The sequence below is a fragment of the Ambystoma mexicanum genome, chromosome 9 (assembly GCF_040938575.1).
Source record: "Ambystoma mexicanum isolate Mex_15411 chromosome 9, UKY_AmexF1_1, whole genome shotgun sequence".
In the NCBI taxonomy this organism is placed as follows: Eukaryota; Metazoa; Chordata; class Amphibia; order Caudata; family Ambystomatidae; genus Ambystoma; species Ambystoma mexicanum.
In genome coordinates this window covers 1,469,555,444-1,469,570,581 of record NC_090931.1, presented here as the reverse complement: position 1 = coordinate 1,469,570,581, position 15,138 = coordinate 1,469,555,444, and the positions used below count along the sequence as shown (strand labels likewise).

General features: G+C 46.1%; 1 protein-coding gene across 11 annotated transcripts in view; it reads right to left on the bottom strand.

Moving 5' to 3' along the window:
- Positions 1–320: 320 nt before the first annotated feature.
- Positions 321–15,138, bottom strand: part of ATG9A (autophagy related 9A) — a 1,030,802-nt gene continuing 1,015,984 nt past the window's right edge. For all 11 annotated transcript variants that reach the window (XM_069616910.1, XM_069616912.1, XM_069616911.1 and 8 more), the window contains one exon: positions 321–10,271. In XM_069616910.1, the coding sequence (XP_069473011.1) occupies positions 10,266–10,271 (6 nt within the window). In that variant the 3' untranslated portion in view covers positions 321–10,265. The remainder of the gene's footprint in view (positions 10,272–15,138) is intronic.

Here is a 15,138-nt window from a genome sequence, read left to right as displayed (position 1 = left end):
TAAAAAAAAATGAAGATAAAGTTTAATGTTTTGAAAATCTGTAAAGAGCAGAATTAAAGAAAGTTTAAGCATAATGCTCGCCTTCAGTCTTGACGTATAATCATAACCTCTAACAAGAGTACCATAAACTCATTGCACAGTCACTGGATCTTCAGGAATTAAGTAGTAAAGCCATTTGGTGTGATATCCATTCTTTGGGCATCGGTCTATTGATAAAATACATGCTTCTGCATGCTCTACAACGCCTTTCTTTAACGTGCAGTGGTTGAACGTTTCATTTAATACTGTGTGATCACACAAAGACACCTGATACATTGGACTGTTTGGAGACATTCTCCTTTATTCAAGGCCATACAGCTGTACAAAATATGTAGTATTAATATACATTTTATATACAAAACATTCATGACAACGTTTCCCTTTTTCAGCTATTGGGTGTTGGCCACTGAACAATAAGTACTTTGTGTTTAGCTTTACCAGGGGATGCCGATAGGAATTCTGTCCACAAAATAGGAGCCTGTAGGGGAGAGGTATATGGACAGACTCCTGAACTGTGTGGTGAGCACACATACAAAGAGAACCAGGATGATGCGGGACACTGTAGGCCAACCTTGGCACTGCATAACCCTACCCTAATACCTTCTAGGATATGTGGAACTAACTTTCCGTTTACAAACGTGACACCAAAAATCATTATGGGTACAACAGTTAAAAAACACACATGGGAGATCACCGCACTTGAGGAAGATCCTTTCTAAAGCTTTGGATTCAAATTTTGAAATGGTTGTGTGTGACATAGACATCACTTCCCACAGCCCTTCTCTAAAACAATGAAGAGCATAGTCTTAACTCTTGCAGGTGTCTTGCAATAGAAAAGGCAAGACTTAGAAAACCTAAAGAGTGTAGCATTCAACTCCTCTATCTCCACACTTGAGTTGAGCGTCCCTGCTTTTTATGGCTGCAAATACTAGGTACTCCCCGGCCAGAGAACTATGTTAGACCAGTGTTCCATGACACAAACTCTGGTACAGAAATCTACCTCAGATATTTTACAAATCTAGTGAACGTTTTGGGCAGTGCAGCTATTCTTGCAAAATATACTCTACACTAAAGGGCCTTGGCACAGCACAGAGCCTATTCCGCAGTCCAGAGAACAGTAGGTTGCTCACACACTGTAGAGGTCATACAAATGCATGCATTACTTACCCCACAGTAGTGGCCAGAGACCAAGTTATTCGATGGAAGCAATGATTAGTTCCTAACTGTCAAGGTGTGGGTTGCCACAGGGTTATGTTTGGTTTAGGGACACCAGGGCTAAGTATATTCATCCTTCATGAGTTGCTCTGGAGTGAGACCGGTGTTCTGGATCAGTCATAGGTCATCTACAGTTCAGTTGTGTGCAACAGACCTCCTCCCTCAATGTGCAATGAGTGCACACATAGAGATGTATTGCTTTTCACCAGAAATATTTTCACATTCGCTGTTGAGGAAAAGAGCCCTCAAACTTGACTAAAAAGACAACAGTTACTAAGCAGCACATTCTGGTGCTCCCAGTCTATACTCTCTTCCTTAAACACAGCATCTAACAATCACATCACTGGATACTAGAGTAACCACAAAACAAAAAAGAATGACGATACTCAAGCCATGCTTTTTTGCCCCACTCATGTCCACCCTCTTTACACATGATTGTCAAAAACGAATCTTTGGCTACTGAATCTGTCGTCTCAGCTCTGCTAGCGGTCGGTTGTATTATCTAAGCCTAAGAAATAGGAGTACCAGAGTCACTGGTCAGCACATTTCACTTACTTCATGGTACCCCCACTTTGGGATGACTGATACCAACCAGAAAGGTTGGTGGGGAAGATAGGCTCAAGCCAAGCTTAAGAAAGCACAAAATCAAACTGCATTTCCTCTTATCAGAGTAGGCTTTACAGATGGGGACTCAGTAGATCCGAGGGTTTCCTTGGAACGCCACAGGTGCTCCACTAGCTGTAGTGGAAAGAGCATGGACACCCACTGGCAAGGGTAACACAACAAAATCCAACTAGCGTTTGCAGAAATGGAACCTTGTCACCTCTCAGACCTACCGCCATATGTAAAATAAGGGAGGTCAGCCTTACTCAGCTGTGTGGTTGATTTACAATTTTAGAGCTGTTCAACCTCACCCAGAAGGAACTTGACGATCTGCATGTGGCTCGCTTCAAGTACATGCACATTGATATTGTGAAGATTTCCCCGCAGAGGAATGAGGCCTAGTCACAAAAAGAATAAAAGAATGATATTGCACTTCATGTGGAAAACTGAAATTAGCCTTGGAATCAACAAAAAAGAGGAGTATGCAGGGCCGCCTTGTTTCTGTTAAAAACATTACAGGGGCGGAGCCAGAATGAACCTGAAGCTCCTGACCTGTCCCCCAGAAGTTAGAGACATATAGAAACCCAACTTTCTCTTTAACACCACTATTTAGGGAAGACAGACTAAAAAGAATGGTTTCAAACATGCCTAACACCACAGCAAGGCTCCATTGCAGATGCAGTTCTTTAAGTGGAAGGAAGTACATCAAAGTGCTGTTTTTTTTTGTATCAATGTTCTTTTTCACAGCCAAGCAAGATCCAATGAATGCTTCCCAAATACACCATACAAGAATCAAGTCAAATGCCTTTTTTTCACCTGAATTATTAGTATGTCATATGATATCATTGGGCAACTGCTTCTGCTGTTTTCCCTCCTAAGTGTTCAAAATTAAAGCTTATGCAGATTGCAGTGCAACAGAAACGTGTTGAGATTTCCTCCAGTATATCTTAGGTGATGATGTGGGATAGCCAAATGCTAATTCCTGGGGAAACAAACCTTCAGTCTGAGCAATGTTAGGGAAAAGTGGCAACACTGCCCTTTCTGAGATAAAGGGAAAAGCAGCACAAGGAGCACACAGAAACGAGTAGAATAATTGGTGGGGCTTTAAGGTAAGAGCACAATATTATTATGGCAGAATTTGGAAATGTCTTTATAAGCTACAGGAAGCATAATAAAGGTGTCCTGATTGGAAATTCTAACCCATATGGTACACATCCTGCTAGCACTAAAGGGTGTGTATGGAAGTAACACGGAGTACCTTGTAGATGGCACATGTGTGAACATGCAATAGGGATTTTTCGCAGTGGTTCTACTTGCGTGGGTGCCCTGTAGTGTGCTAAATATCACTTTGTATGGAATCTTCACTTCGGCTAGAAACGCTAGATGGACCACGAAAAAGTAGTGGTCTAGCACCACTGTCAAGCCTCCATATTTATCCACAAAAGAGGTAAGAAAAAGTGCACCTTACTTGAACCAGTAGTACATGCTTCTGGTGCAGCCACTCACATCAGAAGCCCCAGCCGCCGGTCAACCAGGGGCAAAGATGTTTTAGTCAAAAATATTAAATTGTGCATCAGAAGCTTGATATTCAGCATGTTGCCCTCTTCAGAGGTGCTCAGAGTCTAGAGTGGATGTGGACGCACTGACCGCAATATGTAGGAGAATATCTGGTTATGGAGGTCTGACGGCTAGCACTCTGCAATGAACACCCTACCAGCGGGATTTCCCTTTCTGATCTCTCCTAGAAGAGCGTTGCTATGTCTAGTCAAGGGAAATGTAGTGCAACTAAATAAACATAGCTATTAGACAGAGCCTCCAGCTGTGCAGGGTGTCCTGAACCATCTGCTAACTGAAAAAAGGTTTCAGGGGTGTTCAAGTGCTGTCTATACATTCATTGTTGTAGGGACACAGGGGGGTGTTTGGTGAAGATTTCCTGGGCACTATTTACTCTGGATGTGGTCATTTCTACTGAGAACGTGGTCTCAAATGATGAAAGAGAGGAATATCCTGGAATCCCCCAGGAAAGGCTGTAAAAGTACGTTTTCACCAGATTCAGCAAGCCAAGCCTTCGCCACCTCTTGCTGGACTCTGGCCAGTGTCAATATCAAGATCCTGCCTAGGACTATATGTAGAAGTTTAATCTTGCCACAAAGCTTAAAAACTTCAACCGACTGAAGGGTATAAACCTCCACAATGGCATCTACAGTCTACTCAAAAGCTTTGTAGGACTAGGAAGGGATATTTTAGAGCCAAAGACTATACCTTTCCATACAGCCCCCAGATAAATATATTTAGTGATTGAAGACCAATAACAATGGGCACTGGGCATTTTCCCTTTTACATGGAAGGCATGCTCTTTTACTGTGGCATCGAGCAGATATGATTTTCTTCTTGAGAACAATTAAGCAGACTTGTCAGTGTAGGGGAGGGTTTGTTTGGTATGTTTCAAAATCTCATTTTCTTGTGTTGGAATTTCAATTATCCATTTTGTACCTGCCCTGACCTTACTAAAGGCCTTTGCATGGTCCAAGCAGATATGGAAAGCCTGGTGTTGAAATGGAAATGTCAAACAAAGCTTTGGATGTGACAGAACCCAATATATGCTTGGTTAGAATGTAATTCGTAGTAGAAGTAAAGATGTTTACACCATAGAATGGAATCTCTGTCACCGACTAAGCAGATGAATGAACAGAATCAGTAAGACAACTCCACCAGAACTACCCAGGAATAGTTAGTCATCAATCATATCACCCACCAAGTGTTCTGGAACCAGGCTATACACCTTTGGGAAACGGTAAAAGCCCCATGGATTCAAAGGCAGACTGGTAGAGAAAGACCACACCATCCCTCCGTAATGATGAAGAGCTGAGAAGAGCACCTGAGCTAAATTAGTCAACCTGTTCAGCAGGGTGGGGAATAAGAGAGGGCCCTTTAGCTAAGTGGTTGCATCTTCTAGTCCACAATGCACTACCCCCACAGACAAACAGAAGGTTGTAGAATAATCTACTGATGGCATGGCCGTGAACTGAGTTGGTGGTGCCTTTACATTTTTACCACCTCTGTGGTCAGTCTCTTACCTAAAGGTTGTCTATAGCACAGCAACTGTGATTGAAGTCATATCCAGAAGCGGTACAGGCAGCTAATAACCCATACAACATCTGGTGTTGTCATACGAACTGCAGCCCACATACAGAGGAGCACCTCAAGCGAGGCAATTATGGCAGGGTAGTCCATCACAAAAAAGGAGTAAACGTGGGGCACAAGGGAAATACAGTGAGACCACTATGCCTAAAGAGATGCAGTCTAAAGTTTAAACCATGTGCCAATTCTAGTCCTCATTAGTTGGTATACAAAAAAGGAATGGGCGAGACATGTAGCTGATGAGGCAGGCAGTGGGCCAATGCCGAGACAAGGGTGCACACATGCATGACACTCTGGCATCACACTTTATAAACTCTATCAATCAAGTTTATGATAATAGTACCATGGTTGTGGCATTCCCACCAGTGAATAGGTGAGAAGACAGAGATGGAGTAGACGGCGGAAAAATATAGAGAATAAATCTTGGATCATCAGGTAGCAAAATCTCAATCTTCTTTTCCAATAAAAATGCCTGTGTCTTCAACGTGTGGTATTCTGTAAGGCAACCCGTGCCTAGCAAATAACGCTCTTCCAAGGGATCTCTGTCGGCCACATGCCTTCCTCTCGGAGTAAACTCTGCTTCCAAATGCTGCTCTCTCAGGGGAATTCTGTTAGCCATACACTGCTCAATCAGGGGAACTCTAGGAGCCCAACCCCGCTTCCTTTAGGAGACTCTGCTTGCCAAACACTGCTCTTTCAGATGAACTCTGTTTGCCAAACCTTGCTCAATGAAGATCATTCTACTGCTGCACACTGCTCCCAGTATACATCTTTTAGGCATACACTGGTTTGTCAGGTGAACTCTCTATGCCAAACCCTGCTTACCTTAGGAGACTCTGCTGCTACACACTGCTCTCAGAATACATCTGCTAGGCACACACTGGTTTGTCAGGTGAACTATGTTTGCCAAACCTTGCTCTTTGAAGCTCACTTTGCGCTGCCCGCTGCTCTCATTTGCTAGGCACACACTGCTCAGTCAGGGGAACTCTAGGAGCCAAACCCTGCTTACTTTAGGAGGCTCTGGTTGCTTAACACTGCTCGCTCAGATGAAATCTGCCTAACTCTTTGAAGATCACTCTGCTGCTGCACACTGTTCTAAGAATACATCTGCTAGACACACACTGGTTTGTCAGGTGAACTCTGCTGGCCAAAGGCTGCCTTCTCAGGGAATCTCTGGTGATCCCAAAACCTTTTTCAGAACTCTGCTGGTCTCAGGAGAAACGACTTGTGAAACTCTGCTCGCTCAGAAGAACTAAGCTGGCCACACTGTGATCTCTCAAATTGAACTTTGTTGGCAATATGCGTCTTTCAGTGGCCTTCTACTGACCATAGCCACTCACTCAGAGACTACTGGTCACACTATGCATGTGTGCAAAGGAATTATCATGATCTCCGTTCTTGGCAGAATTCTGTGGGCTACACAAACTGCTCTCAAGGGGATCTTGTTGGCCAACCACATACATTTCTTAGGGAACTCTCGGGTCACATGTTGCTCTCTAATAGGCAACTGATTTATCATACTCCAATTCTGCTGGACACACGCGTCTCTTAGGAGGGCTTGGTTGACTCTGCCTTGCTCTCTCAGGGAACTTTCTTAGAATAACTCTAAACACAGCCACAAACACACTTCAACCTTTGGGAATCTCAGAGCACAGGGTTATCCCTGCCTGGCTATACTGTGTGTAAGGTCTCTGCCTGGTAGTCACTCCACTCTGCAGAAGAACCCACCTGACACACAACTCTCTGGAGGAGATCCCTGCCTGTTACACTCAATGATAGCTACAGGAGATACATGCGTGTAACACTCATTTCAATCTGTATGTGGTCCAGGCCTATTACACCCAATGCTCTCTGCTGGGGAGCCTTGTTCGTTACACTCAGAGCTCTCTACAGGAGATCTCTCCTTGTTGCACCCACTACTCTCTAAAGGAAATCCCTGTCTCTTGTACTCAGTACTCTCTGTAGGATAAATCCTCTTTGATGCACACACTGATCTATGCAGGAGATCTCCACCTGCTACACTCATTACTCTGTATATGAGATATGTGCCATTTACACACAATGCTCCTTGTAGGAGAGCCCTGCATCGCACATTCACTGCTCTCCTTTCATATTCGCTGCTCTCTGCAGGAGCTTCCTCCTCAATTCTCTTTGCAGAGCATCACAGCCTATTACACACACTGGTCTCTGCACAGAATCCATGCCAGTTACATTCAGACAAGAGATCCCTGCCTGTTACACTCACTGCAGGAGATTTATGCCTGCTAAATGTAATGCTCCCATGTGGGAAATTCCTGCCTGTTATACTCAGTGCTGTCTGTTGCTTATTGCCTATTACATTCACTGCTCTCGGCAGAAGAGCCTTGCTTGCAACACTCACTGCTCCCTTCAGGATATAAGTAGAATGCATTGTCCTGTGCAGGAGATCCCTGTCCATTACAAATCACTGCTCTTTGCAGGAGACCCCTGTACACTGCATGCAATAATCCTGGCAGGAGATACCTGCTTTTTGCACACATTGTTCTCTGCAGCGTCAATATTTTCAGGCGATCCATATCTGTTACACACACTGGCCTCTGGAGGAGATCCTTGTCTGTTACATCAAAGGATTTCTGGAGAAGATCCCTGTCTGTCACTCTCAATGCTCTCTGCAGGTGATCTCTGCCTGTTACGCTCATTTGTCTCTTCATTAGATTTTGTCTTGTTACAATCAAGGCTCCAGAAAGGAGATCCCTGGCTGTTACACACAATGCTGTATGCAGGAGATCCTTGCATGTTACTCTCAGTGCTCCATTAAGGGGATCCCTGCCTGTTACACTCCCAGCATATTGTGGAATAACTCTGCTTGTTACACTCACTGGTCTCTCCACCAGATCCCTGGAAAACAATGGTATGTACAGGAATACCCTGTCTGTTACCCTACACTCACTACTCTTCACAGCGCAAAACCCCTGTCCATCTTTCACACTCAATGGTCTCTGGAGGTGTTCCCAATCTATTTCACTCACTGCTCCCTGTAGGGGGTCTCTGCTTGTTACATACCTTGGCTTTTACAGGAGATCTCTGCCTGTTACACTCAATGCTCCATGTGTAGATCCATGCCTGTAACATTCACTGCCATCTGCAAGAGATGCCTGTCTGTTTCACTCAATTGTCTCTGCTCGAGATCCTTGCTGCCTACACTCACTGCTCTCCATAAAAGAGTCCTGCTTTTTACTCACTGCTCTGTTCAGTACATCTGGTAGAACAGTAGATAATTATCTGCTATAAAGGATGTCAGATCTCTTATTGTGATGCACCTCTCAATCCATCAGTGTACCTCCCTGGCCGATAGATGTGAGTAGGAGTTGATTGGAGTCAACGCAATGTGAGTAAAAGCCACTGAAGATAGAGTGAGTGCACTCACATGTATGTATCATCAAATGGCGAGATTATGTTCACAATAAACACAGGGATGAACAATCAGCCCACCCCCCATCTTCCCTCTTTCCCTGTATGTATCTGTCAATGTTACACAAAAAAGCTAGGGTTGAAACAAAATGTAAACATTGCAAATGCCACTCCTTCAGGACTCAACTGATCAATTGTCGCCAGCTACCTTCATTTAGCCTTGCTCAAATGTCACTCTTTCTTCCACCTGCTCAGCACTTTACCTATTTACATGTCACCAGAACAGTCTACTTCCTAGGACGAAACCTGGGCAACTGTCTGCTGCCTTCGGCTAGACACTGAATCTATGCTTTAACTTGTGTAGCATGAGACCATGGCAAAGATCACCTGTACTACCGGTTCTTTATTCACAGCTACCACCACTCCGAATTAGATCTGTTCAAATGGTACCCAGCTCATATAATATTGCAGCTTATTCCTTAAGGAGAGGCCTAGTCAAACGTTGTCCACCCTGCCTTCTACCAAAGACTAGACCTGAATAGGTCACCCAAGCCGCCAATTACCATGGATTCAATGCGCAAACAGGCAGGGATCTCCTGCAGAGAGCGTGCAAATATCACGCAAGCCACTCACTACCAAGGACTAGACCTGCAAATGCCACCCAAGCCACCAACTACCAAGGATTAGACCTATTCAAATGTCACCCAAGGCACCCGCTACCGAGAACGAGACGTGCAGATGCCAAGCATGCTACCCACTACCAAGGTATAGATCAATTAAAATGTAACCCACACTGATTAATAACAAGGGATAGACTTTCAAATGCCACCCAAGCCATCCACTACCAAGGACAAGAGACCTGTTCAAATATTAGCCAACTAGCCTTTAAGGTGGTCTAGAACTTTTCAAACATTTCTCATGCGGCCAATTCCAGGAACTAGACCTGTTCAAACATTGCTTACTAGCCCCCTACTCGACATGTGTAAGCATCCTTCAAGTTACTTGCTTCCCATGACACCCACACCCCAGGACTAGACCTGTTCAAATGTCATACATAGCACCCACTCCCCATAGCTAGACCTGTTCAAACATTACCAATGGCACCTTTACATATCGCCCGTATCACTTGCTGCTCAAAATGCAAACCTGTCCTGATTTAGGCCATTCCATGTCCTCCCTAAGGACAGACCGTTTCAAACATTGCGTCCCCTTCAAGACTAGGCCTGCTTAAACAGCCCTCATCCATGCCACCCATCCCCATGACTAGACGTGTGCAAACATTTTCCAAGCGGACCCCCACATTTAAAGCCTTGCCCCTCACGAGAAAAAGACCTGTGCAAATGCTGCCTGCTCGCTAGAGCTTGATCCTGCTCGTTCCCTCTGGTCTTTTGGCAAAGTGCAGGCGATAAAGTCATAAAATTGGAAAATTGGATTGAGTACCGCATACAACCTCCTTCTCCCCTATATGAGGACCCCTGCTCCAGAGCGCCACTCCAGGCATTTGGTCCTATATCCCAGGACTCTCCCTCCCACAAGCACCTCCAAACTCATGCTCTGTCATTCCTGGAAACAGGAAACATGTGCACATACATAAGACAACTGTGCAGCACAATAAAACTGGGCATTACACACACCCACATAGGCATGTCCTCCCAATGTGCTGCATTGCATGGTGGTGGTGGTTTTTCCTCAGCTCTGTGAGGAGCCCAGTCCTGGATGTGCTTTTTGCACTTGGTCCCTTCAGTGCAATATATGAAAATGAGGTGAGGTGGGTGATCCCCCATGCAGGAGTGCTCCGCATGGGCAGCTTCCACAGGAAAACTTCCTCTGACACTGTTCGCAAGGTTGCGATCCTGGAACACTCCTCTCCACCAACACTACACCTGGAGAAAGCAAAAACAAAGAAAGGACAAACAGGGTCAACAGCATTACTTTTGCTCACCTGGACCTTGCACTGCACAGTTTTACTCCAAGAATGGAAAAATAATGCCACTGCTATGCAGCAACCTACACGAATAGACCATTTCAAATTCATGCAATGTATATTTTTAGGCTATTATAAGTCACTGTGGAGTTCCCTTTCTCTATAAGGCACTCAAACTGTGGCCATGTGCTGCATATGGAATCAAACTCCTGGGTGATATAAAATATCTTTGTCACATACATTTAGGGGCACATTTGTCTGTTGATATGTTTGCTCAGATTGTTTGTACCTGAATAAAGAGATAAAGGGCTCTAAGTTACTGACTACAAGGCACTGGGACAAAACTAAAATAGCAGCCTAAAACAGTCAAGGAGTAGTTAGCTGCACTTCAACATCTTATCACATTTCCCTCAAAGAATAATGTATTCAAAAAGATCTGTGACATGAAGATGTATAGCATTATCCCAACAGCTTTGACGCATCATGAGCTGCCAAGCTTCAGGATTACAGCTAGTCCAGTGCCCTTGACTGAATCTATGTCCAAAGTGAAGACATTGCTCCAAGTGCACAATGACCTGAGAGCTATCCTGCAAAAATTCCAGAACTGGTTGCCCTCACTAGAGCATGAATAACGTCTAAAGATAAAACAGTAACCATCTATACAGACTCCACGTATGCTTTTGGGGTGGAAATGGGGAGTTCTACCAGCTGCAGGTTTCCCCAACGAAAACACTTTACATGGTAAGGAGAAATGGAGGAAGACCTCAAAGAAACAATACATGACATCGTCAAAATTATAACGGCAGACGAAGACATCGATGAACTCAAGACCAAGAGGATACACAGAGCCGGAGGCCCTCCAGGTGGCCCGAGATCGGTCCTTGCCAGATTCCACAGGTACCAGGCCAGAACGAGGATACTTGCTAAAGCCAGGACCGGGGCACCCTCACTCTTGGGGGGGCCCAAATCACCATCTTTCAGGACCTATCCTCGCTCACACTGGCCCTACGCCGTCTCTGTAGCCCCTCACGAGATGTTTAAAGAACAAGGCACAAGATACAGATGGGGTTATCCCTTTTCCCTCGCGTTTGAGCATGGTAGCAGGAAGATACTACTCCCCCGGGGCCATCCAATACGAGAATGCATCGCAGACCTCCTTGGGATGGCCCTGGGGGAGGGAGCACAGGCCGCCCCTGCACAGGACCGATCGAGATGGGAACTCCAGGGCCCGAGAAGGAAAAGAGTAAAGGGATCCAGAAAATACAGGCGACCCAACGACACGCCTGACAACAAGTGATGCTGTTCGGCCAAGTCCTGTATTCCTACGATGTTCACTTCGAGAGTTTCCGCAAGAGGACCTACTTATACTTCGGATCTCGGCACTCCCTTGTTACTAGTTACATCTCATAGCACGTGAACTGCCCGGAGCACAAGCACGAGCTGCCGATGAACGAAGACTCCGGAAACCGCATGTATCACTATATACGCTACTATACAGTAAAAGTTGTTGTTTAACATAATGTTGTTTCTTACAAAGTTTCACATAAGGGGGGGCGGGGGCTCAAAAAAGTTATGTTGATGATAGTTGCTGACGGGGCTGTGAGGTTACGACCCTTGCTGGTGGTTCGGTAGTAGACCGGCTGTTCACATCTAGTCCAACTCGGACGCCACTGCAACAAGATAGAGACCCTCACTGAAAGAATGAAGAGCAACGAGACAAGACAGAGGGCAACAGGTATTATCTTCAATACCCTGAAGGGGAGGAAGGCAGAAAATTGTACAGCCTCAGACTTTCAGAGGCACTTACTTGATCACTTCCTTCACGGCGACTTCCCACGACGAGCGACACAACATGATGAGCGAATTTAAAGAACACACCTCTGATCGACGGACATGATAATCGCAGTGACAGGCATAGTACACTCAAAATTGGCACATTGAACGTTAAGGGATTCAATTCTCCCACCAAGAGATCCCTAGTCTACAGAGAGTTCAAGAGAGCAAAACTTGACATCCTCTTCCTACAAGAAACCCTATACACCAAAGGAGACGAGAGGAAAATTCTAGGCACCAAAACTGGCATCAAATACTGGGGCTCCGGCACCCTCAAGAAAGCTGGAGTCGGCATCTTAATCAACAGAGCAGTTCGGTTCGAACACCTTAAAACCTGGACTGACATGAGTGGTAGAGCGCTCGTGCTTGTCGGTAAAATACAGGACACCATTCTTACGCTCGCATCCATATATGCGCCCAACGCCGGTCAGTCCAGGTTTCTCCAACAAACAGTCCCCAAGGTTATGATTGAAGCCGAGGGCGAAGTGATCCTGGGAGGCGACTTGAACTCATGGATGAATCCGGACTTAGATGGACAAGCAGGTAACCCACTTGCAGCCACCCCAGCTGGCCCTGGTCGCTCCCAGGTCACGGAAATGATGGAAGCCTACAACCTCAAGGACGCATGGAGACACATGAACCCGAATTCAACAGGCTTCACTTTCTACTCCGCACCACACGCGACGTTCACCAGAATAGACTTCATTTACCTCACCCCTCAACTCACCGAGGCGATGGCCGAATCCAACATATCTCCTGTAACATGGTCTTATCACGACATGGTCACAGTTACTGTTGACCGGATGGCTCTCCCCCGGAGGAGCTCTAAATGGCGATACAACGAGACACTCTTCAAAGACCCGATTTTTCGAGATCAGCTGGAGCAGGACATCTCTCACTACTTTGAACAAAATAACACAGGCGAGACCCCTCTAAATACTGTATGGGAGGCAAGTAATGTCACCTGGAGAGGACTACTCATCAAGGAGGGGGCCACCAAGAAAAGAGAACGCCAACTCATAGAAAATAAGACTCCGAAAAGAAATTTCTCAGCTTGACCTCATTGCCCGATCCTCAGCCCCTGACAGACTACAGAACATAGAACAAGCCAACAAAAAGAGGGAAGAACTTCGGCAACTAGAAACTGGTAGCATTGTGTACAAACTCCAACGCCTCAAGCAGAAACAATATGTACATGGAGACAAGGCAGGCGCCTTAATAGCCGCAAGACTCCGAGAGCAACGCAAAGAGTGATGGGTCCCAACAATACACAATGATGAAACATCCCATGACATTGTCCTCCCAATATCCTGGAAGTCTTCGCCGACTTCTACGAAAAGCTGTATACTTCCGAAGCCGCCCCACATCCAGAGGCGATCAACCAATAGATGGACAAAGTGTCCCTCCCCCTGGACGTGGCGCAAACCATAGATGCCCCGATCACGGGCGAAGAGATTGAAGAGGCGATCAAAAGACTTCCCGCTGGGAAAGCCCCTGGTAACGATGGCTACACAGCAGGCTTCTACAAAACTTTTAAGGGTGCCCCCCTCCCATTCCTGGTCGAGCTCTTTAATAATATACTTCAATCGGGCGTTGCGCCGGAAACCTTTTCAGAAGCATTAATAACTGTCATACCCAAAGAAGGCAAGGATCTCAACCTGTGCGCCTCCTACCGTCCAATTCCCTTCTTAAACATTGACGTTAAGATTTACACGAGAGTCCTTACTGCACGCCTTGAATCTCACATGCCACCAGTAATCCACAATGACCAGGTGGGTTTCATCCTTGGGAGGCAAGGTGTGGAACCTACCTGGAAGACCCTCCACCTCATACAGGAGGCTAGGAAAATGCCAAACACGCCTGCACTATTTTCGATTGACGCCGAGAAGGCATTCGACAGGGTGGAGTGGCACTTCCTAGAAGCCACGCTGATGAAAATAAGTCTGGGACCCGTTCTCCGGCGAGGGATCAAAGCCGTCTACACGGCGCTACGTGCATCAGTAGCAGTAAACTACTGCATTGGTTCCCCCTTAGCAGAGGAACGAGACAAGGATGCCCTCTTTCGGCAATTCTCTTTGCGCTATCGCTGGAACCCCTCGCCCAGACACTCCGAACAGACCCTGCTGTAGAGGGACTCCGAGTAAACGACAGAGTACAAGCTCGTCCTGTACGCAGACGACATCCTGCTTCACGTACTAAATCCGATGTCATCGATTCCCCGAGTGATTCGCCTGATAGAAGAATATGGCACACTCTCAGGCTTCAAAATAAATAAAACCAAATCGACCCTCTTCCCGCTCCAAGAACCCTCCCCAGACCACCAAGCGGACCTGGAGACTCTAGTACTAATCATCGGAGGTCCAACACTGAGATACCTGGGGATCAGCTTAACAAGGGATCTGAAACACCTGTACGAGGCAAACTTTCCCCTACTCCTCGACGCCCTCAGAGCTGACCTTGCAAAATGGAAACCTCTTACGATCTCCTGGATGGGACGGCTAAATGCCATTAAGATGGTGAGCCTCCCACGCTTCCTGTACCCTTTCCAGGTCCTTCCCATCACAATCCCGGAACAATTCTTCAAAAACGTCAAGAAAGCCATATTAGACTTCCTTTGGAATGGGAAAAAACCTAGAATATCATATGAAACCCTGATACTACCAAAAGAGCACGTGGGAGTAGGTCTACCTGACATAGAACGATACTACCAGGCGACTCCGCTCAGGATCCTGATTCCACACCTGCGTGACAGAAGGGACCTCCAATGGATCCAATTAGACAATGATAATCTGACCCCCGTTACCCTCGCTGAGTGGTTATGGGTCCCCAGGCCGAAACTGACGAGAAGATTGCGCAACCACCCAATACTGGGGACGCTGTGGAACATATGGAAGGAAGGGAAGGGAATGTTCGGAGGCACCATGTGGCCCTCTCCTCTGAGCCATCTCTGGTCCCCCGGGATCAGAGAGGAGATCCCTGAACACGCAACATAC